The following is a 22,764-nucleotide window of genomic DNA, read 5'->3' on the forward strand; positions in this document are numbered from 1 at the left end:
CTTCACAAACAGAAGTGAGAATCAGCAAAAAAAAAAAAAAAAAATTGGCATCGGCAGATGATTTAAAGATATTTCTGTCTCAATTCCCTCCTCTTGAACAAGACATCAAAGCTAGATTTGCAGTTTTCATGTTTTCAATATTTCACTAAAGGTTGTTTCCCACTGAAGCCTGAAGCAGGATTGCCTTGTCAAAGAGCATCGCTAGTTTCCTTTTACAACCCAGCTCACTGACTACAGCTCTTCATCAACTGTACAAAATGTATTATTGATGCGCAGTTGCTTTCAGAACCAAATAAGCCATCACAATCTCTGCACATATCTCCAGCATGCAAACTGCCCAAAATAACACCGAGGGGTTAGTCAGTGAAATATCGGTTTTATTAATATGATACATCATGTTTGCAGTGTCAAATGATGCCGCTGAGTCATTGCCGAGCAACGTTGACAACATGAGTCACTCCCGGCACATGAGCTGATTTCACCCGTGCAACAAGCTGCTCTCGCCAAAGGGAAGTAGCTGCGATAAGGCCACTTAATTTGTTGCTAAGTGCCTTTTTGAACAAATTCCAGACACCAACTTGTTGTGGAGGAGTCTGTGGCTCCCTCTTTTTCTCACAGGCCGAATGAAGGAGTGGAGGGGCAACGCTGAAAGACGAGAGACTCAAACAAACCAGATGGGAGAAGCAATTCTGCTGGGTGGCGTTTTCCTTCCATTGACGGGAAAGTTTTTATCTCTACTGTCACCGTGTCCTTGCTCAGGGTCTGGGACTACATGAAAGCAACGTAGATTTGTTTTCTATTCCTCGCTACATAAGCTCGCTGCAAAATTAGATTTTCAATGATTTCCATTTTGAGCCGATTCTAGCATTTCTTTAAGAAGCACGAGGTATGATATTAGAAGAACAGCATTCAAGATTGGTTCTTTTTAACCTTTCTGCTTCATGAAGTCAATTATTTCTTAGTGTTGGAGATAAGCGGGTGTAAAACTTAATGAATATTTTAAAGGAAATAAACCAACATAGATGTAAGTATGCTAATTTGATGGCTATCAAGGTTACAGTTGCGTTCTTATCAGTGAGAAATCTCTGTCTTAGGTACAGAGATAGAGATCGCTGATTGTTCGTTGATTTGAAAGAAAAACTTTTTTTTTTCAGTTTCCGTCAGGTAAGACAACAGTCACAGCCGACCTGGTTGGAAATCTGCCGATTCCAATGTTTTGTGATGCTGTATCATGACCAAACTAAAACAATTTTTTGTTATGCTATACAACGCCAATTAAGCTGCCTGCAATAAATAGTTTCCTCATGCGTAATGTTTCTTGTTTTAAAGAACATTTTACTGGAAACTTTGTTTTAATTCATGTCTCTTTCCTGTAATCATTTTCTTGAAATCTTAATTGTTCAGAAAGAAAGAAGGAAGATTCTGTACTTCAGCACTGCAGCTGCTCATTGCAGGTCAGCTGGCTGAACAGCAGATCAGGTTACTTCATGTATTTATACAACAGTACAGTTTAACTCCTAAATCCTTGCAAACAACTAAGCATATACACTTCAGTTTAACTGAAGTAAAAATAAAACAGGAGCTGGTGCTAAAACACAAAACATACTGTGATTGTAATGTTTCTTAAAAATACCTCATTTATCACATATCAAAAGCTAGAGCCGGAAAACGGACCGCGGCTTTCCTCTGAAATGTTCCGACTCACAGACGAACGTCCTCTGAAAAGAATCCATCAGTCAAAACGCCGCAGAATCAAAGAACTGCATCGCTGCCGACTTATCGCAAGCAGACACCGCTGACCATCAAAATCAGGGAAACCTCCCACACAGTGACAAACACGCAGTCCCTTCTCTTCCCGCATGTCAGGAAACGACAAACTCCTCCTCAAACGCTCCACCTGCAAAGCACCGATTCAGATGGCGCGCTTCATTCTGACAGGAAAGCCCGTGCGTAGCAGCTCAGCCTGGAGTTGTCAGGCAAAGCTCACGCAGACGCTGAATGGAACAGAAGTGGCAGTGGGGGAAAAAAAAAAACAGGAATTCCACATTGCATAAGCAGTTCCTTATCTAACCTCTATTATCTTGGCCACGGCTTGTTGTAGGGCTGCCAAAGCCATCGTACAAACCACTGAAGCAACAATCCTTATTTGGCTTCGCCAGCCACACAGACAATTACCATACCGACAAAACAATGAGCTGTAATAAACAGCATCCTAGCATTTCTCTGTGCAACATTTCAGACAGGGTGCTGAGCAACTGTTGTCACCATATAAAGACTATTCCCCTCTGAGCTGGTATTGATAGCGAGTGTTGGTAGCAGAGGCACATGTCGACAACTGTTACCGCTAATTACTTTCACACCAAGAGCGATCTATTAAGAAAACATGCAGAAAGACTCTGTGCAATGTCACGACTGTGTGAGTCATGCCTTTGAAGAAAGGGAAAAAACAAAACAAAAAGCAAATGCAAAACGGCCCTCTCTCTCAAAACAACAAATGGACCACATGGACCACATGGACCGGAGGATGGTTTTGCAAACTCCATGCTGTTTCGGATTAGATGAGAGCCCTACCATGGTAACCATGATGCAGAATCATTCATGGACCTGAAAAACCCTCATCTAAGCTGGAGATTTGTAGGAAAATAAAAGTTACTCTCTTATCTTTATTGTAGAGTGTAGTGGCTTTGTCACTTCTGGGTGCTGTTTCCCAAAATCCAGTAGATTTGTAGCCTTATTTTCAAGTTTTAAAAAAAGAGCCTATAGTTACTTGTGTGCTTAGTGTTTGATGGCAGACAGCGTAAGCCACTTTCTGACATGCCGTTATACATTATCTGAACCCACTGGGATCATGTTTGGATTTCCCATTGGGCCTTTTGCCTAGCATTTTACCAGTGTAGTTAGAGTGAGTTGGAGTTAGTAATACACAGTAGAGGTGCACCGACTGCAGTTTTCTATTCACTCACCGACATTTAAAAAGCCTGACCTGTTGATTTCAATTATTATAAAAATACCGAGTGTTTTTATTTTGTCCTGAAAGTCGCTAACTATAACAGCAAAGTCGCCACGTTGTTAAAAGTGGGATGACTATGAACTGCAAGTGTGCAGACCTGACAATGGCTGATTTTCACACCTTTGTGGAGGTAAATAAGATCAGTGGATAAGCTCGGTTTCACATCCAAGTATCCAAAAATGAAGAAAATCTGATTTTTCTGTCAGACAGTTTATTAATACACCCCTTATGCACAATACACAGTTCACTTCAAGGCAAAACAAACCTGAGAGGCTACATTTAAATGACAGGGTACGTGTGGTACACAGTGTTAATTCTTTCTAAAACAGAATATTAAATAGCTGATTTGTTCAGGACATGTTAAAATAAGTAAGGTATAACCAAGGACTGGGTTTGCAAATTAGCCTGTGGCTAGAAAACCTTCATACAAAAAATAACTGCTTGGTTTTATCATGTGATATTGCCTATTGTGCGGTCTTCTAATGAAGTAAACTAGAACTGAATAAAAACTTTTTTTTTTTATGTCAAAAGGCTGTTAAACCTGTGCAGCTGTAACTTTAGTGGTACAACCCTTATTCTTTAGCGAATTCCAACTAAATAGAAAAAGTTAGATTTTTAGCTGCTTCCATTCACCATCCAGTTTAATATGCTGGATATTTTTTTCCTTCAGTAATATGAATTATTTCAACCATGCACATTTTCTGGGGTAAATTTCATTCCTGGTAATTTTTCTTCTACCTTAATAAATGCTTTGGAAATTAAGGTTGGTAATAATGACCCTACGGTCTTTTTGATCAAAAATAATTATGCTGTAATTTGTTTAAATGTTGAACTCTTGTTTGCCGATGACGCCATTGTTTCCTCTAGTCAAGTACGAAAATGGAAGTTGGCTTAGATTTTATATTGATAATGGCTCCTCTGGCATAGACGTACAAAAAAATAAAGTTTAGTTGTTTTTTTTTCTTTCCCATTTCCCCCTTTTTTTTTTTTAAGTATTTACCTTGGTTTGCAGGAGAGCTGTACTGAAATCGCTAATAAAAACTTCTCCCTATGTGCACACAACTCAGCGAGTAGGACCAGTCAACGGAGCTTTGTGTTGAATGAGTCTCTCAGGCAGGGGAAAGAAAAAAACATGACCTGCACTCGCACGCAAACAAAAATGCTGAAAAGAGTCTCAAGTGATGTGAAGGCCGAGGCGAGCTGGGCTTTCAGAGCTCTCGCTTTTCTCTCCGTCAGCGAAGGACACGGCTGAAAAGGAAAACAGCCATTACTTAATGAGCCACTTAAAGGCTGCCCTCTCCATTTAGTTTTCATTATTTTCATGGTAAACCCTCCACTCGTCGGCTGCTCTGCGGACAAGCGCTGAATTAAATAACTAAAAATCACACGTGTGGAAAATACCTCCGCCGAGTGACAAATATGATTACTGCTGTTTCATTTTCGACTCATTTTCTTCTCCTAACTCTTGTTAACTCTCGTTAACACCGTTTATTAACGTGAGGGGGAATCAGCGAGGCGAGGAACTGGAAAGGGCTGGTTGAAAGGTGAAAAACGGAGAGGGGAGGGGGGGGGGACAAATCAGTCGCAGATAATTACGGACGAGAGGTGGGGGGGGGGGGGCCCATTTGACAGGGCCGCCTTTATTTTATCGCAGACTCAGAGACAACATCTTAATCACGGCGTAATAACATCCTGTCATTCACCGCAATACAAACACACAGGCAGGAAGATGGAAGATGACACAGAACGACTGGAAGGAAATGGATAGATAGACGTATATGTAATAATGCCTCAAACAAGCGACCCGCGTGCTTTGTGTGTGTGCCGCTTAACGTGTGTCGGATGCATTGTCAAGGCTCAGTGTCTCCGCCACTCCTTTTAAGTGTCTGTAAATAAAGAGAGCTCTCTTTTGGAGTATTATTCTTTCAAAGAGCCGCGGCTCAAACTGTAAAGCGATACTTCAAAATCTGGCAGTGCAGGAGGAGCGTCTCAGCAAAGGGAAGGCTGTCAGGATTTCAAGCTCTTTTTTTTTTGGCCTTACAAAAATGAAGAACCTCAATTACATCCAATGAATTTAAATAACTAAGTCTTTTTTATTTATCTTTTCTTGCTCTATGACTTTAAGTACGTGTTTGATTTGGCACACTAACTGTGTGTTCAGGAAGTCTCATCTTAGCTCAACGGGGAAACAAAAGTAGCACAAAATGTGTGTTGGCTCAAAATTAAACAAGTGTGTCATGCTTTAGCACATTTTGTGATCACTATTAAAAAAAATCTTGCTGTGTGCAGCAGTTTGACTGTTTGCTGTATTTATTACCATTATATAGGTGCATTTTCTGAGCTGGATGTTCTGTAAACATATTAATACCAGCACTATTATGTTTTGTGACATTCCATTCCAAAAGTTTAGTCTAGTTCCTTTAGATTTATAGGACCAGCAACATATTGGTTCTGAAATTAGAGAAAAATCATTTCTGGCTTATTAAAAAGTGTCTTACCAATAAAAACCTGAGCTGTGTAGCCTGGCTCCCTCCTTTACTTTGGCGGTTCTAAAAACAAGAACAAGTGGAAAATCTGCCTCACAAATGTTCTGATCAAAAAAAACATAAAGGTGTGTAATCAAATCTTTTTGTAACTACAAAGGCAGCCGTTTTTGAAAGAAAAGCTGCAATGAAATGGCTTAAATCAAAGCATACGTATTACCACGGCCCAGTCAAAGTCCAGACCTGAATCCGTTTGAGAATCTGAGACAAGATTTTAAAAATTCTATCTCCCAGATGTACAAAGCTGGTATAAACCAACGTCAAAAGAACTGCACCAAATTGTTGTTTTAATCGTTGAATGCCACACTTTTCAGATTTTTGTTTTATTCACCAAAAACTCTGAAAGCAATGCGCCATTTCCCTGCTGTTACACAATTATTCACTACTTTCTGTTGGCTTGTCACTTAAACCCCTAACTATATTCACTGAAACCTGCGGTCACAACATGACATGATATGAATGGGCTTAAGGGGTATAAATAATATTCCAAAGCAGTGCTGCGTGTCAGAGGTGACATTTATTCATGTGCTCCAAAAAGTTCTCCAATTATTATTTTTTTATTATTATTAGTTTCATTTTCATCATTTCTGCCCGAGATGAATTTTGACCTTTTAATCAGTTAAAAAAAAAAGAGCATGTTTGAAATATGGCAGATAAAAAGCAAACCGAGACAAAAAAAGAAACATGGCTGCAGTTTTTCTTTCGCCTTTCAGTCGGTGCTTCTGAGCCAGACTGAGCCTCCCATATTTTCACAGCGAGGTTTAGCTGTAAGTGATAGTCGTGCTTCCATAGCCACATCCTCACACTTTCACAACACACTAGACCCTTTCTTGAGTGGATATATTTAGGTCACTGGTCGATGGCTCGAACAGAAGCAGGGAGGAAGTCCAATGCTGACTGTGTGTTTGAGAGAGAGAGAGAAAAAGAGAAAGAGGGAAGGCCTGTGAATGTGACCATGCATTTATCAACCGTGCTGTTGCCTACAGCGTGTGACAGTTAGAGAGAGAGCTGGGGCCCGGGGACGTCCCACTAGCATTAAGAAAGCTCTCTCTGTGGGATGCGTCAGCCAATGAGCAGCCCCAGCCTCGGGGGTGCTGCCTTGTTAATTAAAGCCGGAGTTGTTTGTCAGCACCGGCATATGATGCACAGCGCTATCACTGTCGGGGGAAAGAGTGAGAACGAGAAGCAAGATTGCTGCAACCCCTGCAACAAATCTGCTGCCTCACCATGAAAGGCAAGACATCTCAGTACAGTGAGGCGGGCGGCCGAGGAACGGAGTGGCTGTGACCAGTTTGTCCTCAAGTGGCAATCAGCGGAGAGAAATGTATACAGACTGTGTGGGGGGGAGGGGAAGGTGTGAAATTATTGCATTTTTCAGGCTATTTTAAGACGTCTGTAACCCAAACATCTCGAAATGCGCCACCTTTAGCTTGAGCGCAGGTACGGCCGAGATGACGTGTAATGTGCCAGCCTTGTTTATCGGAACCAGCGGTGATGATTTGCGGAAATCCCCGGACTGAATTCATTTTTTATTGCAACTGGACGCCGACTTTCAGTCCCCATTTTGTTTTGTTTTTTGTTTGTTTGGGCTTTTTTTTTTTCTTTAACTGTAGTTATGCGAAGCTGTGCACTCCATCTAGGCTTCCAGTGCATTTGGAAAAGGAACATTACGCATCATCCACCATGCTTAGCAGGCTTTATGTGTTTTTCCACATCATCGTCAGTTTTCCACACCATGAGCCAAGTGACCAGAACAACTAACATCTTGTCCTTGCTAGGTAGCAAATCGTGAGTGACACCAAGTCCTATTAGTGACTTTAATTATTGTATTAGTTTCGGATTTTGAACTACGATTTATGAGCCTGAAAGTCGAAAACTATGTTCAGAACTGAAGAAACGGTTTGGATGAAAGATGCTTTCTGCACTTAGGATGACTAAGAATCTAATCCAACGTCTGCCTTTTGTTCCAATGGCATAAGACGATGTATTGCGGTAATAAAATAATGCTTATTATGCATTTCATGCTAGGTATGAGTGTTTATATTGCTTATTTATGGAGTGAAAAATTCCTTTCCATGATAAGAATTTTGATTATAACAACTTTGAATGACGTTTTAAAAAAATAAAATAAAATAAAAAAAAGCTAAGATTAGCTGTATTGTCGAGGTTATTTTTAATATTTTCTCAACTGCTGGTTTCATATGACCACATTTAACATCAATAAATTCAAACGTATGATAAATGCTGTTATTTATGCATTTCAGTCATAACAATACCTAGTTTAAAGTTATTGATGACCTTGACAAGCCAATTATGAAATAGGTATGTTCTTTAAGAACAGTGTTTGTAGATTTTGACAGTAGTGACATGCAGTTACCTAAAAAAAAAACTACAAACAATAAGAAAAATAATATTCAACGGTCACTTTTATTGTTATCACAATAAGTACCCAAAAATATAATTGTGTAATTTTAAGGTTGCATCACATTTTATGGTCATGTCGCATTGTGAACACACCACAACCTTCACAATCCGTCTGTGCCTCACTGCTAACCACCGCACTAAATCACGTGACGTTATGCCGTGGTATCCCTCACATCAGCATGATGGATGTTTGAAACTGAAAGGGAAAATTAATGCTTCCTTTCTGATTCATTACAGTAATAAATATTGGGTCCCATAGGGGTGTTTACATTTCCTTCCCAAAATGTTCAGTTAATTTGGTTAAAAAAAACAACAACAAAATGGTGATACAAAGAATCAGCGGCAGACTGTGGAATCCACTCCCTTGATCCTAATACACGTGGACTCTTCAGATACAGAAAGCATCAAAAGTGCAACAAATACTTCTAAGACATAACAGGACTTGATCTTCTACAAATTTCCCCTCATTTACATTTGTGCAAGTTGTTTTTTTGATATAGCACATTTAAATGCTACATAAATAAACCTTTAAACACCAAATAATAAGTTAAACATAAAAAACTAATTGCAAGCACAATAAGAGAAATAGAAGCCCAAAGAAAAAGAATTACCAATGGTTATTGAAGACGGACAAAATATCAAATTGTAATTGTTATGCCCTTTTTTCTATCTCCACTGAATAAAAAAAAAAGTGAGATTACGCCACTGCAATGAAAGCTGTATTCTGACACTTTTTACACACCATCACCCAGGGCGTCAATAAACGTTTCCCCCCACCATGTCTTTCATCTAAAAAGGTAATGTTCTTACTTGAACTGTCATCTGCTGAGTGCAAGCTGAACTGTGATGATAGATAATAGCTAACAAGTAGTGTTATCTGCGTGCTAACAACAGTGTCAGTATTTCAGGTGGAAATCTGCTCCCTGGAGGACTTCAAAGCACCTAATTAAATCTGAGAAAACAACAACCGTAAAGAGGTTCGCTGCCGCCGCGGATTCATGCGGTAACATATGGACTGAAGACAGTAGAACAGAAACTCCCAGCTTCTCAAACAGCCACTTCCAAGCTCCCCCTCGGGCAAAGGACTTAATTTGTCCATTGTGCACAGAAGAGCTGCCAAGAGCAGACGACGATTAGTGTGCAAAACTGTAGGCAAACACAGACGTGAGGAAGAAAAGTCTTTATCTACAGATCCTAAACACAGTCGTGACCTATGAGCTTGTTTACTGCAAGAACACCTCGCCCTGTCCCCAATGTCACCACAGTGTCCGACTTAAATCCCCATAATAATGATAATAATAATAAAAAAAGAACCCCAAACAAATCTGTAAATTCATGTTGAAGCAGATGAACGGAAGGATTGTAGGATTAGAGAGGGAGGGGAGATGTACAACTTCAGAGTCACACACGCACCAAATGGAGCAAATAAAACATCTTATTAATACTGTGACAGATGGATAATTGTGTCATTTCCATTATCCGCTCACTTGTTTGATACCCACTGGGAGGCTTTAAGCTGCAGCTGGTAATTGTTTTACAGCACTGCTGTAAGGTGACAAACTATTCAGGAAGTGTCCAGGAAATTGCACTTCCAGAAACTGGAATAACTCCCAAATGTGGATCATTCTAATTTATGGTCCAAATTGTTCCCTTTAGGCTATTTTGCAGTGGGTTGGGGAGGAGAAGCAGGTTGTTCACGGAGCAATTTCAGTACACAGATAGTAAAATATTCTCTCATCTCATTTTTTTTTTAAAGGAAGCATATAAACCCTGCCCAGGATCAGTAGCTGTACATTTTTCTCCTTCAGAAACCAACAGAAGCAGAGTACCTCCACGTGAACCATCGCTAACATTTTTTTTTTCTTTTCTGTATGGTGTAAGAAAGTGTGACAAACTACCACGGCTGTGCATGTACAGTCGATTTGCACAGGTAAGGAAGTGACTTCCCTATGTGAAGCCGGGGAATTCAAAGCAAATAAACACGATGTAATCAAATGCAGCTGTGGCTATAAATTGCTCCGGGCTGCAATGAAATAGGTTATGGGGGAGCAGGCGAGACCACCGTACTGCCCGAGTCCCATCAGTGCAGAGATGAAATACCAACAACAAGGAGGAACAGAGGATTTGTAGAGCCAAAGTGCTTTAGAGAAAAACCCATAATCTGCAGATAAACACACAAAGTTGAGAAAAGGTTACTCTGAAAACTTGCACGGACTTTAAAGATACACAGACACTGAGAGATTTGGTTTACTCTAAGGAAAGATGTAAAGTCCAACTTTACATTTCAGTACAATTAAGAGGATGAATGTGGAAAAGCATATCAAGTCCAAGTCCCATGAGGTTGAGTGTGTGTGGAGGGTGTGTCATGGTGTGGGCCTGTTTCTCTTCCAAATACCCTGAAAACCTTTTTGGACTCTAAGGGTGGTAAACTCTTAAGTAGTCCCATGAGGTGACTCGAAGAAAAGACTACATTCATACAGCAGGCAGATGTGATCCAAATTTGACTTTTTTTCCCCCTAAGTGCGACCTACATCCGACTTTTCCACGGCAGTTTGAACGGCACAATTACGATCTTTTCATCCCTCCTCCCCAAAAAGAAAACAGATCTGAACCACTTCCAGATGTGTATCTTATGGTTTTCAAAGCGCCTGCAGTCTGAGCTGTCATGTCGCATTTAATCCGACATTTACACCACTGACATGAGACGTGTCAATGGTGTAATTCTGTACCAGAAGAAGCCAGACCAGATGTAAACAAGTGCTGAAAATCATAATTATAAAATTACGAAGGACGTCTACGCCACTGACACGCATCACATCACATTCCCACCCCTCCCTGCTCTGACTTCACATCCAGACAAACTTCTCTATAGATGCTGCAGTCAATGTCCCACAAAAGGTCGTCACTATGAGTTGTTCTTTTTGTTAGCTTCAATTGTCTTGTTATGAAATTGTGACAATCTTATTGGCTCCCATTACTGAGTAAACAATGGAATCCATGGTCAGAGGCATCCATTGTTATTTTTGTAAACCTATTCCGTAAACATTGCGCTGCAGTGTGAGGTCACGGTTCTTCTTCTGCGCATTCATGTCGCTTTGGGGTCGTAAATCGTACAAACGTAAGTCTGAATGCGGTCGCACTTAATTAGAAGCGTGAACCACTACGCAAATATTAAAATAATTTAAAATAAGACAGATACATAAAGGAATATCTGTACACAAAGAAGAAACATGCACAGGGCATCAAGGTCCGCCATCTTGCTACTCTTTTACTGCCGTTTGTTGTGCAACACACACAGCTGGTCACACATGCTTGGTTCCCAAAACAGAAGAAAACCAGCCTCGGTTCTTAACAAAATGCTGATGTTTGGAGGCACATGAACCGAACCGGTACTGGAACATGTGATCTGTGAAATCATACTGTGAGTGATCTAGAGATTATGGTCAGACCAAAGAAAAATGCTCAAAGATCCCTCTCTCTCTCTCTTCATGCTCCAACCTTGCAAAAATGCTTAAGAATGCTAACCCCTGTCCTTATGGTGAGAGAAGGAAGTATGAAGAGCTGAGAGGTGAATGTATTTTTAGGCTCCTGGCGCATCTTTGTCCACATATGAATCATCGTTGGGGAAAAAAAAACTAATTCAGATAAAAACAGATTAGTGAGATTTAGGAATGGGGATTTATGTTACCGATTATCATTATTTGTGATCAATTTCATGCTATGAGAGAAATTTTGATTCATCATTGTCACCATAAATTCCAATTAATGTTTAAACCCAGCCCTCAAAACTGTCAAGCTAGATAGCTTTACTATTTTCTCCACTGTTTTCCAACGGTAGGACTGATAAATATCAATCATTTCAAAAATATGACTGAATGCAATTAGTGTGTGCAGTTTAGTCATACAAATCGAACTTCTCTGTATGTCTATATTTTTCAAAAGTAGCATTTGTGTTTGTGGGGCATGACTCCTGTGCCATACACTTACCTAAAAAAAGAAGTAATAAACAGCTCTCATCGTCAATAGTACCACAAAATATTATGATAAAACTCCAAGTCTACATCACCTGCCCCAATTTCCAGAAAAAGTACAAAAGTATTGGTGTGTAATTTAAAGATGGAGGTTCCCTGATTTTTACACCTAGATATAAACACACCAGCCCTGGCCATCAGTCACCTCAAAGAGGTTAAGAGCAGCACACAGCAGCTCAACGGTGGCCATGCTGGCTTACTGGAGCGTGATGCAATAGGTCAGAGCTATTCCCCGGCTGCCGTGTCCTCCTCATAATTGATGGGTAATTAGCGCAGGTAGTGTAGGTCATGAGTTGCACTCGAGCATGCAGCGAGCAGGTGAAAGCATGAGTCACGGCCGATGATGCGATGCCTCTGGAGGACGCAGACTTTTTTTGTTTTTTTTATTCTTTTAAGAGGGCGTTTTCACTCACGCCACGGCGCAAACAAACGCACCGTTTGTCGCAAACGGGAGATGAAAGCTGGCACAAAGTGAACACGCTCGCTTCGTCTCCCCACACGAGCACACGAAATCAAAGGGCGCTAAAAAGCTTATTTTAATTTCACCGGATCCAGCAGCACCCTTTAATAAGCGCACTCCATTTGCATGCAAATCAGACCAATTACCAGCAAGTAGCTGGGATGCAAGTATCATTTCACATAGAGCCATATCATGCCTCATTTGCTTAGCCTTGAAACATAAGCTTCCATGTACAGCAGAGCACAGTGTTACTCTCTGTGTTCACTCAACACTGATTTAGCACTTGACTAAGAAAACTATTATTGCTGGTAAATGTGTAAAACAGAAACTGGATAATTATCTGGCTTCACATCCCTCAGCGCCAGCCAGGATCTCCTTTCATTTGAAGATAAAGCCCTCAGAAGAAACCTATTCAGAGACACAATCTCTGCTGCAGCGAGGTACACGGCGTGGCATGAAACTCGGGGAAACTAAAATGACAACTGCATGAGAGCCGACGTAAGAAGATTACCAACAGAGCATGAATTTCACCCGCGTCCTAGCAGACAGGGCCAGTCAGAGGCACTTCGCTGCGTCTGACTTTAAAGTCTCTCTCTCTCAGTCAGAAGTGGTGTCCATAAAACTCAAAAGGGTAGAAATCCTCGACAAAACACTGCATGAAGGCGTATCTACTGAAACAAAGTTATTTTGGGGGAGGGGGAAACAAGCGCTTTAATTTGGCTCTTATTGTGGACATCAAACAATGCGTCGATGTAAAACATCAAAGAAATCAGGACTTTCTGTCATTTTTAATAGCCCGTACCAACAAAGGCTTTTACTGGCTAATGCCGATTTACACTCTACTTGGAGCTCTGATTTTCTTTAACAGTTATGACGCATACTATTGTGTAAACTTTTTGTTTAAACTCAAATTTAACAAACGTGGGCTATAAAAGTTCTTCAGACGCCATTAAGAGGCAAAATTAAATCCGATTTTGTTTTGTCGATCACCAGATGGAACAAATCCGTGACAAATTGTCTGATTTTGGTCACTGGCCAACCAATTGGTGCACCACTACATATCTTCAACATGCCAACACCAGCTTTTTCCGATTACATCCATTTGCATCAGCAGCAGAGACACAGTCGAAGTAGTCAAGCAGTCACTGGGGAATATTGTGAATATTGTGAAAGAAACACTGATAACAGAATTCACATTTTATGTGGTTTTTAGAATCGTATAATGATTTATTTTGGTTGGAATTACAAAAACACTACTTTCTGTATATGAATCCTTAATTTAACGTTGAGATTTTCAAAAGGCTACCACTATGTCTAAATCAAAAATCCATGAAAGACTTTTACTGAAAATTCAAGAGGATAAACAGACTTCCTGTTATTTGATAAAGTGTTGCTCTCTCTCTCTCTCTCTGTCTTGCAGCCGGATTAAACCAGAAACATGTCTGACGTGACGGTTTCTTTGCAAAGAGTTTCAAAGACTTATTTGGCTAAAAATATTTACCTTTGACGATGCCCAACGGCATGGGCGGGCATTGGCCCCACAGAGTCAGCCGTGCCCCCCTGGACTGGAAGCTGTTTGTTGTTTTTACCTTATAGCGGCCAACTCTCTGTTATTCCTATGTCGATTTGATACAGTAGGGGCTTCCACACTTTCCACATCAGTGCCTTCTGTCACATTTTTTCAGCAGTTAAAACTGTGTAATCTGTTGCCAACACGTCGTAACCTGCTTTTCCGAGCCGCCTTTAAACGCAACATGAGCGCTAAGATGCTGGGTTTACACCTGTTTGGAAACCTGCTGCCGCTGTGCAGAGCAACTCAGGTTTGTGTTAGAATCATGGCAGCAAACCAGCAAAACGCAAAGAACTTTGCACAGTTTCCCTCCCAAACTAACCGACTGAGTTCAGTAATACGTTTGGATACAGGTGTTAGCAAAAAGATGTCTAGCTAGTACAGCACCTTAAGTTTGTTAACAAGTAGCCTATAGGCTGCTGGTGTTGTCCATGTTCAAAAGTGGGTAGTACTTGTTACATTCACTTGTGTAACTTTCTTAGAAAAAGAAATAAAAGGTAATTATAAGAGTAGTTTTACGGCACTGTACCTTTTTCTTTTACTTGAGTGATATTGTTATTGCTACGTAGATTCATTTTGCCCCCCAAAAATAAACCGATGCTGCCCCTGTTAAACTCGTCTGGAGCGGGGCTGCGTTTGACTCGTCTTGACTTAGTACCAACTTCCACGTAAATGGTAGCAACAACCTGGTGACATAATCGCTAACCAGAGTGAGTTTCCAACTTGCCAGTCCCCAGTCTGGGGTGTTCAGGGAAAAAATAAAAAGGTTTTCTCTGGTCACTAGCGGATGTCTTGGTACATTTTTGACTCAAAAGCAGCTATGTAACCACTGCTGACCCATAGCTGCTGAACTTTACAGATGGGAGGCAGGAAACTGATGATGCAGCTTCAACTGAGTGAAGCCTGAGCGTGGACAACTGGTTGAGCAAATCTGACTAAGCTGCATGTAGGAAGGAGGAGTGCTTATGACCATCACTCTATGGAATTGCTGACCTTATACATGCCAAGAAGCAAAAGAATATGTCATTATATTTAAAAAAAATAAATAAATCAACAACCTCAAATGAATATACAGTGAAAGGTGTCAGGGGGGGAAACCTCCTTTTCTGACACCCAGCATACCAGAGAGTAATGATAGGAACAGACTTATCAGCACATGGTGTATCAGGCTGTAACAGATGAACCCCGCAGTAGGCAGTTTATCAAAGGGCACAATGTCAAGAGCACACTGATAGCTGGTAGTGAATGAGAATGTGAACCAACACAACAGCCATAGCCAAAAGTGACAGGACAACATGTTTGTTTTTTCTTCCCCTCAATAAAACAGATGCTGTCAATAATTAACCGCTCAGACACAAAACTTCTAAGATTCAGTAAACCAGACAGATGCTGCAGCTCCAAAACATTTTTTCCCCTTTCCGTTTTATGTCAGCACAGACCTGGAAGCCCCCCAAAACAAACAGATACGGACCCACACAGCTGTCAGCAGCCCTGAGGAACCATCATCAAACCAATAGCTGGTCCAGCCCATCAGCTGACATGAGGTTCTAACAAGGTTCTGACAAGGTTCTACCTGGCGTCATTTGAAAGAAATTAATGACAAATTAGACCAGACTTCAACCTCAGTGACCCCCCGCACTTTTCGATAAGCATCACTGATGATGAGCAGAAACGCACACACACACACAAAGGGAACTGATACAGCTCCTCCTTACCTCCAGACGTTCCAGGCTGATGAAGCTGGCAATAGCAAATCCATCAATGATATCCTCCTCCTGCGAGCTGGACTCCCGTCTCTTCCTCCGAGGGGGGCGCGGGGCTCTGGCTGCGGCTGCGGGGTGAGGCGTCTTTTTAGCGGCCGGGGAGGCGGCGTCTCTCCCGGGACTCTGTCCCTCCCTGTCAGAACAGGAGGAGTTGGGCTCGGGGCTGCGGGCGTCTTTGCTCCCCGGCTCCCGCAACCTCCGCACCCTCTCTCGCTTGGCCCGGCATCTCCGACCCTGCTTCAGTTTCCCATCCATGTTATTGGAAAGAGCTTGCATGCAGTGTCAAAATAACAGAAAAAAAAAGGAAAAAGAAGAAGAAGAGGAGGGGGAAAAAAACTCCACAGGACGTGCACGCCCACAGACTCGCGGAACCGTATAATAACAAATAACACACACTGGACTGAGAATTAGAGGCTGCGCTATAACGTGCGGATAGCGCCGCGCGCGTGCGTGAGCAAGTACGCGTGCGCGAGCATGTGCGCGTGCGCTCGAGTGTATATGTGTGTGTGTGTTCGCGAAGGCGTCTGTGTGCGCTAGTGTGGATGGGAAGGCAAATAACGCCTGAAAACACTCAGTGACCTTGAGTACAAACCCCCCCGATTTCCACTACGGCGAGGCAAATGTTCAAGTATCCCGCACAGTCGGCGAGGGAGCGGGCGAAGCGGCGCGGATACGCACGCTTTTCCGTCACGAATCCGCACAGTGTCGACGCGGCGTCCGTAAAAGCAGGTGCAAAACGGGCAAACTGTGGAAAAATCCGCGCATTACAGCCGCCTCGCAACTTTTGTTGCACGGGAATCATAGCCAGCGATGTTCGAGCCTGACCACGCAGCGTACCGCAGACAGCGTAGAGGAATCATGTCGCTGGCCGTTGTTCTTTTCCACCACCCCAACCCATGATCCAGGGCTGTCAGATCCAGAGAGGGAGCTCGCGGGATACTATCCGTCCGAAACAACAACGTACGAGTGTGGCGAATAATCCCCGCACGCGACGCGTTGAGTTTTTAAGTGATATTCCTCCTCCTCGCTTCAGGGGGTAAAGAATCCCAAGTCTGAGAGAGCTGTACTTCTGCGCAATATTTCCACCAAGGAGGAAAGAAAAAAAAAAATGACCCGAGCCGTCCGAATAAACCAACCATCCAGTGTGAAATCAAACTCCACAAGGCGATGAAGCGGTCTCTTCCAGCTCAGATAATGTTGAGTTTCCCCTATAAATCCACTCCAGTCCGTCCCCCTGGCTGCTCAGTTGGCTCACTGGCTCATGGTATTTTCAATTCGCATAATAAGGCTTTGATATGTGTCCTTAAAGCGACAGGAGTGATTAAAATCTCCTCTCCCTCCCTTCTCGTTCCCTTCATCCGAAATTAAGAGACGCACTCGAGCTTCAGAAAACCCACATAACTGACGTATTTCCGCCACCCCTGGCCTACAATTTACCAAAGGAAGGAAGCTGGTGTAGAAAAAAAAAAAGAAAAAAAAAAGAAAGGGGGAAAATCGTTCTTTGACACGGTTTGGATGTATTTTGTATGTCTGTGTGCCAAAGCAGATGCTACATCCAGGGGCGCTTCTAGAAATACATAATGGGGTCGTCACCTGGGGGGCTGCTGGGAATCTTGGGGTGGCTCATCAACTTTTACTGGGATAGTTGCAGTATTTGGGGAATGACTGGCAATAAAAACTGACTTTATGTGAAGGACTAAAAAACATGACATGAATACATAAATAAATCCCCCAGCTAAATGTTATTTCCCTTCTTAACTTGACCTAAACGTTTCTCTCCTTCAGAGGGTTACTAAGTTCATAACAGCACGGCCTTATACTTCAGTGATTCGTGTTTGTGATAAAATCAAGAAGGAGTCAGTAGTAATTGCAACAATGAATTATCCTTCCACTGAAGCGCAGGCAGTTCATATAGTCAACGTATCTAAACTACGTTTGAAACAAAACGACTTCTTTTAAACCATCCTGAATGTAAAAATCTGGTTTGGTTTGAGAAATTAAAAGATTTTCTTTAACATTTTTGTGACAATGTGCTTTTTTTTTTTTTTTGCATTTACAATTCAAGCTTACAAAGTTAAGCATGGTGATTAATAGTGATTAATCGTAGCGCTATAGTGTGATTAATCTCATTAAAAATGTTACTTATCAAAACACATGCAGATGTAGAGTTTTCTTTTGGTGGCAGCATCATGCTCTGTGGATGGAGCTCTGAGAGACCCTCACACCCCCCAGCCTCTCCTTCCCCACCAGCTGGGTCATGTGCTTCTCTACGACAGGTTTTGACTTGTAGAAAATAGAAGCACACACACACACACACACACACACACTCAGACGCATCCATCATCAGACTGTGAAAGCTCCGTCTGCTGCTCTGCTAAAGTCACCAACACAAATGTGCTCAGCCACATTTTACTGGCCTGTAAAGGTCAACATTTCATGAGTGCGCTGTAAATATTTGAAACATATGGGTTGTCAGGCTTTTTAGATTCATGTGGTTCTAGATCTGCAGCGCGGGGAAAGTTTCCCCAGTGACGTCTGGGGAATCCTGCGCCGCTGCCAGATTAAGGTATATCCTTTGGATCAGGAGTTAGGATAACGACGTTATGCAATCACTGCACTGTGTAACCTTAGGTTTCAGTTCTCTGCTGCGTCATGTCTCCACCTATGCTGCCATGAAAACTTCTGCAACCCTTTTCATTCTCTTTATGTGACATAATCACAGGTTTGATGTAAACGTTTAGGAATGACAGCAACAGATTAAAGTTTCTCTGAACCTCCTGTATGGGATTAAAGTGCTAACTCTTATGAAATGGAATTGATTTGCCACATTGTTAAAGATTTTTTTGTTCTTAGATTGAGTGTAGACATCTAATTTTCATTCATAAGTAAGCAAAAAAATAAAATAAAATAAAAATCCCGTTTTGCAAATATCTGATTATGAGTTGCATGATGCTCTCCTCAGCTGCAAGTCATTCATAAAACTCTGGAAATAAATAAAGCAACTTCACTGATCTGTTTCTTTGCACTGTGTAAACTTACTGCGCTTCTTCCATGCCGTTCAAACTATTTCAACGAATGCACTCTGCGTTCTGCAGATTACAATCACTCGTAATCGCCCAAGAAAGTGTCTCTCACTGGGACTACCTCTGAGCTTTTAATAGAAAATACATAAGGGACGTAAACAAAACCTATAAAGTAAGAGTCATTACATCAGACTGTGCTACGAATTAAATTGCTGTACGCAAGGATTCATCAGTTCATTCATAAAAGCCTTGAAGAGTATTACTGAGAAAAATAGAAGCCAGGAATTTCCTACATTTAGAGACATGCCTCTCAGTTGTGCTGCAGCACATCTTGTTAGAATCACAAACACAAACGTATTTTATACAAAATGTACAGACGAGATAGTGGTCAACTCTGAAGTACCACCTTTTGCAAGTGATCAGCCTCCTTTTTCCTTTTTTGTTTCTTTCAACGATGTTCTTCTGTTTGACATTCTTCCAAAACGGAAACATTTTCTGAGAGCTCACACAAATAGTTTAGTTGCTCTCTCAACAGGTTCTCCTACCTGAGCACTATATCTCTTCAGCTCCTCCAGAGATTGTCCTCCTCGTTAAATTATTTGAATAGCATTTTGTTTTAGTTTCGATTACCAAAAAATAAATAAACAATTGATAACAATGGGGTATTTTTTTCGTGCACATACACCTACTGAGGTTTGTGGTTGTACAATGACAACATGGAAGAAAAAAGTCGAATACCTTCGCAATGTACAATCTATTAGGTATGGACCTAAAGAGTTTAAGGTTGACTTTTTTCTATTCAACAAATATGTCTTACACATTCAAAGTTATATACATTTTGGTGACTAGATACAATACACTTAAAATGTTATATTTGGAGAAGTGTTCAAGGCATAGATGAAGATGTAAATACCTCCAGCACGCTGGTATTTTTACCACCCTGACTGCAAAGAAGAATCTCATTTTCCTTGGCGACATTAAATGCCAAAATGTTACCGTATATAAAAAAAGAAAACGATTCAAGGGACTGTTTCCAGAATATGTCCTCATACACTAAAAAGATGTTTGCACAAATGTTTCCAGCACCAGCAGAATGTATTTTCTTTACTGCAGAGCAGGGATTTGAGCATCTTACAGCGGCCTGGTGCTCCACTGTGAAATCTAGAGGTATTGATTTCTCGGGAGCCAGAGCATTTACAAAGGATATGGTGTGTATGTGTGAAGAGATTTTTTATTTATTTTTTATTACTTTCCCTCAGATCCTTCATTTCTCAATCCCAGGCCTGTACAAAATACCCACTGTCAGAATCACTGTTATCTCATCAAAAAATAACCTTAAGCCAGTCTTCACCCCTGACCTCGGATTGAACGAATCCTTATCGTGGCCGAGGATGCAAACCAAAAAAAAAAAAAAATAGACAATTCTGCCACTTATACATCATAAAAGCGTGACAGCCTCCCTCTGCTCCCCGCCCCCCCACCATACCTCCAAGGCGCTTCTAAGCGTTTCAAAGAAACCAGTGTTTGAGTGACTCCGATGTGGGAGCTCAGAGTCTATAGCTGTGGATTAGACTCACAGCAAATAGTAGCATGGAAGAAACAAGGGTAATCTCTTCCCTCTCCCTCACAGCCCTCTCTCCATACCTGGTCCTCCGTTTTTTTTAAGCTCCTTACTGAATTAGTTCTCGCAAAGCTGCTCACACAGAAAGGGGTTTATTCACAGTGGGGGGAAAACGGCAGGAAAACAAGAACGTTCGCTGGTTTGAATATTGACAAGTTGCTCACCTACCCGGTTACTGTTCTCCACAGCAACCGAGGGAGAAAGATGGAGGTTCGTACTCTAAACCGAAAGGAAATACCACATCTAACATCTCTATGTTTGTTTATAGTCAGATACACAGCATAATCAGATGTGAATTAAAAAAAAAAAAAATCTCATTATCCCCACTTGCTCAATGTAGTCCTTGGTATAATCACCCACAGTACATCACACTGTACTCTATCTTCCCGACAGCACAATCAATTTGCATAAAAGTAGTTTTGCTTCGCAATTTCCCAGAACCACCACATTAGCTGCAAGTATTTCAGCCTTGCCACTTATCGCTGCCCGCACTATGAAGATCTCAGAATAAGCCGAAAGAGTCTCACAAACATTCTGTGTTGGATAAATACTCTGTTTAAAAGGTATTTTAAGAAAGACAGCCTCAATCTTACCGCGGACCACATGTGGTCCGAAACCCAAAGGCATTTGTCTTCTGACATTAGCCACCTCAAATGTGGTCAGACACTTAGACCAGATCCCAAAAAGAATAAACAACAACAATTAGAGGTCTTGAGTGCAGATTATATTAACAACTTTGGAACTTTTAATGGTGGGTTATAAGTGTTCACCAATGAGATTCTGATCTGAGGGGGCAAGTACACAGAAGAAATCGCTTTCAGGGCGTTTTCACACCTGGTGGTCCAGTGGACTCGGTTCGACTGGGGACGAAAACTGTGACATTTGTTACATTTCCAGCTGATGAGATTCACTTTCACACAGTCCAACAATCCAAACTCTTTTGAAAACCTGTTTACCACTTCGCCTGTGGTGGCACTGCTCCAATAATCACTGCAGAAAAAGACACTAAAACCTCAGAAGACGAAATGAGCGCAACGTCCTGCTTTGAAAAATGGAAACAAAATGCCAGTGCTGTTAGATTTTAAGCAGCTGTGGAGGATTTCCCTTTTGGTTTGGTGAAAGACCATGAGCCGTTGTTCCCGCTAACGTTAGACTCTCATGTTTGATCTGGTTCTTTTCACCATTATTCCCTGTGCCTTAGTTAGGTTCCGCTGCTGCGCTTGCATCCATGTCCGCATTCAAATCACACCAGAGTTCACTTCAACCGAGCCAAGACCTAGATCTTTAGGTGAACCAGAGTTTACTTTTTTGGTCCGCATCAGAGTTCGATTGACATCTCCCCAAACTAATCAGACTTTCTAAGCAAACAAACTGGAGTTTGATTAAAGTGGAGGCTGGTGTGAATGCACCCTTAGTTTTACTGAATTTTCCTGTTGACTTTTAGCATCATCTCTGAATTATCTATCTGTATCCCTATCTCAAAACCCCAAATTCAATGCAGTGTAGAACCCACCACCTCTGGAGTCTGCTGCAGTGGACATGTGATTGTCTACACTGCTCTACCTGGCAATCCAATGCAAAGTCTGAGTTTGGGAGTTGGCTGCCCAGTTTCACATTTGGCGCAGAGGGAATTGTGGTGTGAGGCAGTTTCTCAGGAGCTGGGCTCAGCCCCTCAGTTCCATTGCAAGGAGCTCTTCATGCTTCATGACATTTGGGATTATGCTCCTACTCTGCGATAATAGTTTGGGGATGCATGACTGTGCACCAGTGGATAAAATAAGGTCCGTGAACACACGGACGAGCAAGTTGGGTGAGGTGGAAGTTGAGCAGAACCCTGACCTCCATCTGATAAAACACCATCAGAGTAGATCTGCAAGTCAGGCTGTCACGTCCAACATCAGTGCATGACCTCACAGATACTCTCCTGAAACAACGGTCAAAGCTTTCCACAACCATGAACCTAAATCTTATGGACAGCATTTCCAGGAGAGTTGCTGCCTTGCTGCAAGGCACTTAAAGTAGTAGGCATGTAGAAAGAATGATATTATAAACATGTTAAAGAAGTCAACTAAATAACCTCAATAGCATATTCTCGCCATCATTGCAGCCTGGAGATTTCAAGAGCTGAACCGAATGTAATGATGAATCTGGAATCCAAATTTACCTAAGCTGTAGCCTATCTGTGAAGAAGGAACTAGAACTCAGTGCATGATATGCAAACTCATCACAGGACAAAATCAGTCACTTTGAAACCAGAAGGATACATTGTAAACAACTGCATGTATTCTTCATGTACATGAAAAACTCTGTATTTCAGGT

General features: G+C 41.6%; 1 protein-coding gene across 1 annotated transcript in view; it reads right to left on the reverse strand.

Annotated features, from left to right (window-relative positions):
- Positions 1-17,198, reverse strand: part of LOC106939570 (fibrosin-1-like protein) — a 113,447-nt gene extending 96,249 nt beyond the window's left edge. The window contains exon 1 of the mRNA XM_015022003.1: positions 15,754-17,198. Coding sequence (XP_014877489.1) covers positions 15,754-16,077 — 324 coding nt within the window. The 5' untranslated portion in view covers positions 16,078-17,198. The remainder of the gene's footprint in view (positions 1-15,753) is intronic.
- Between the last annotated feature and the right edge of the window lie 5,566 nt (positions 17,199-22,764).

The sequence above is a fragment of the Poecilia latipinna genome, unplaced genomic scaffold, assembly GCF_001443285.1.
Source record: "Poecilia latipinna isolate Pla-1442-1.1 unplaced genomic scaffold, P_latipinna-1.0 Scaffold2911, whole genome shotgun sequence".
Taxonomy (NCBI): domain Eukaryota; kingdom Metazoa; phylum Chordata; class Actinopteri; order Cyprinodontiformes; family Poeciliidae; genus Poecilia; species Poecilia latipinna.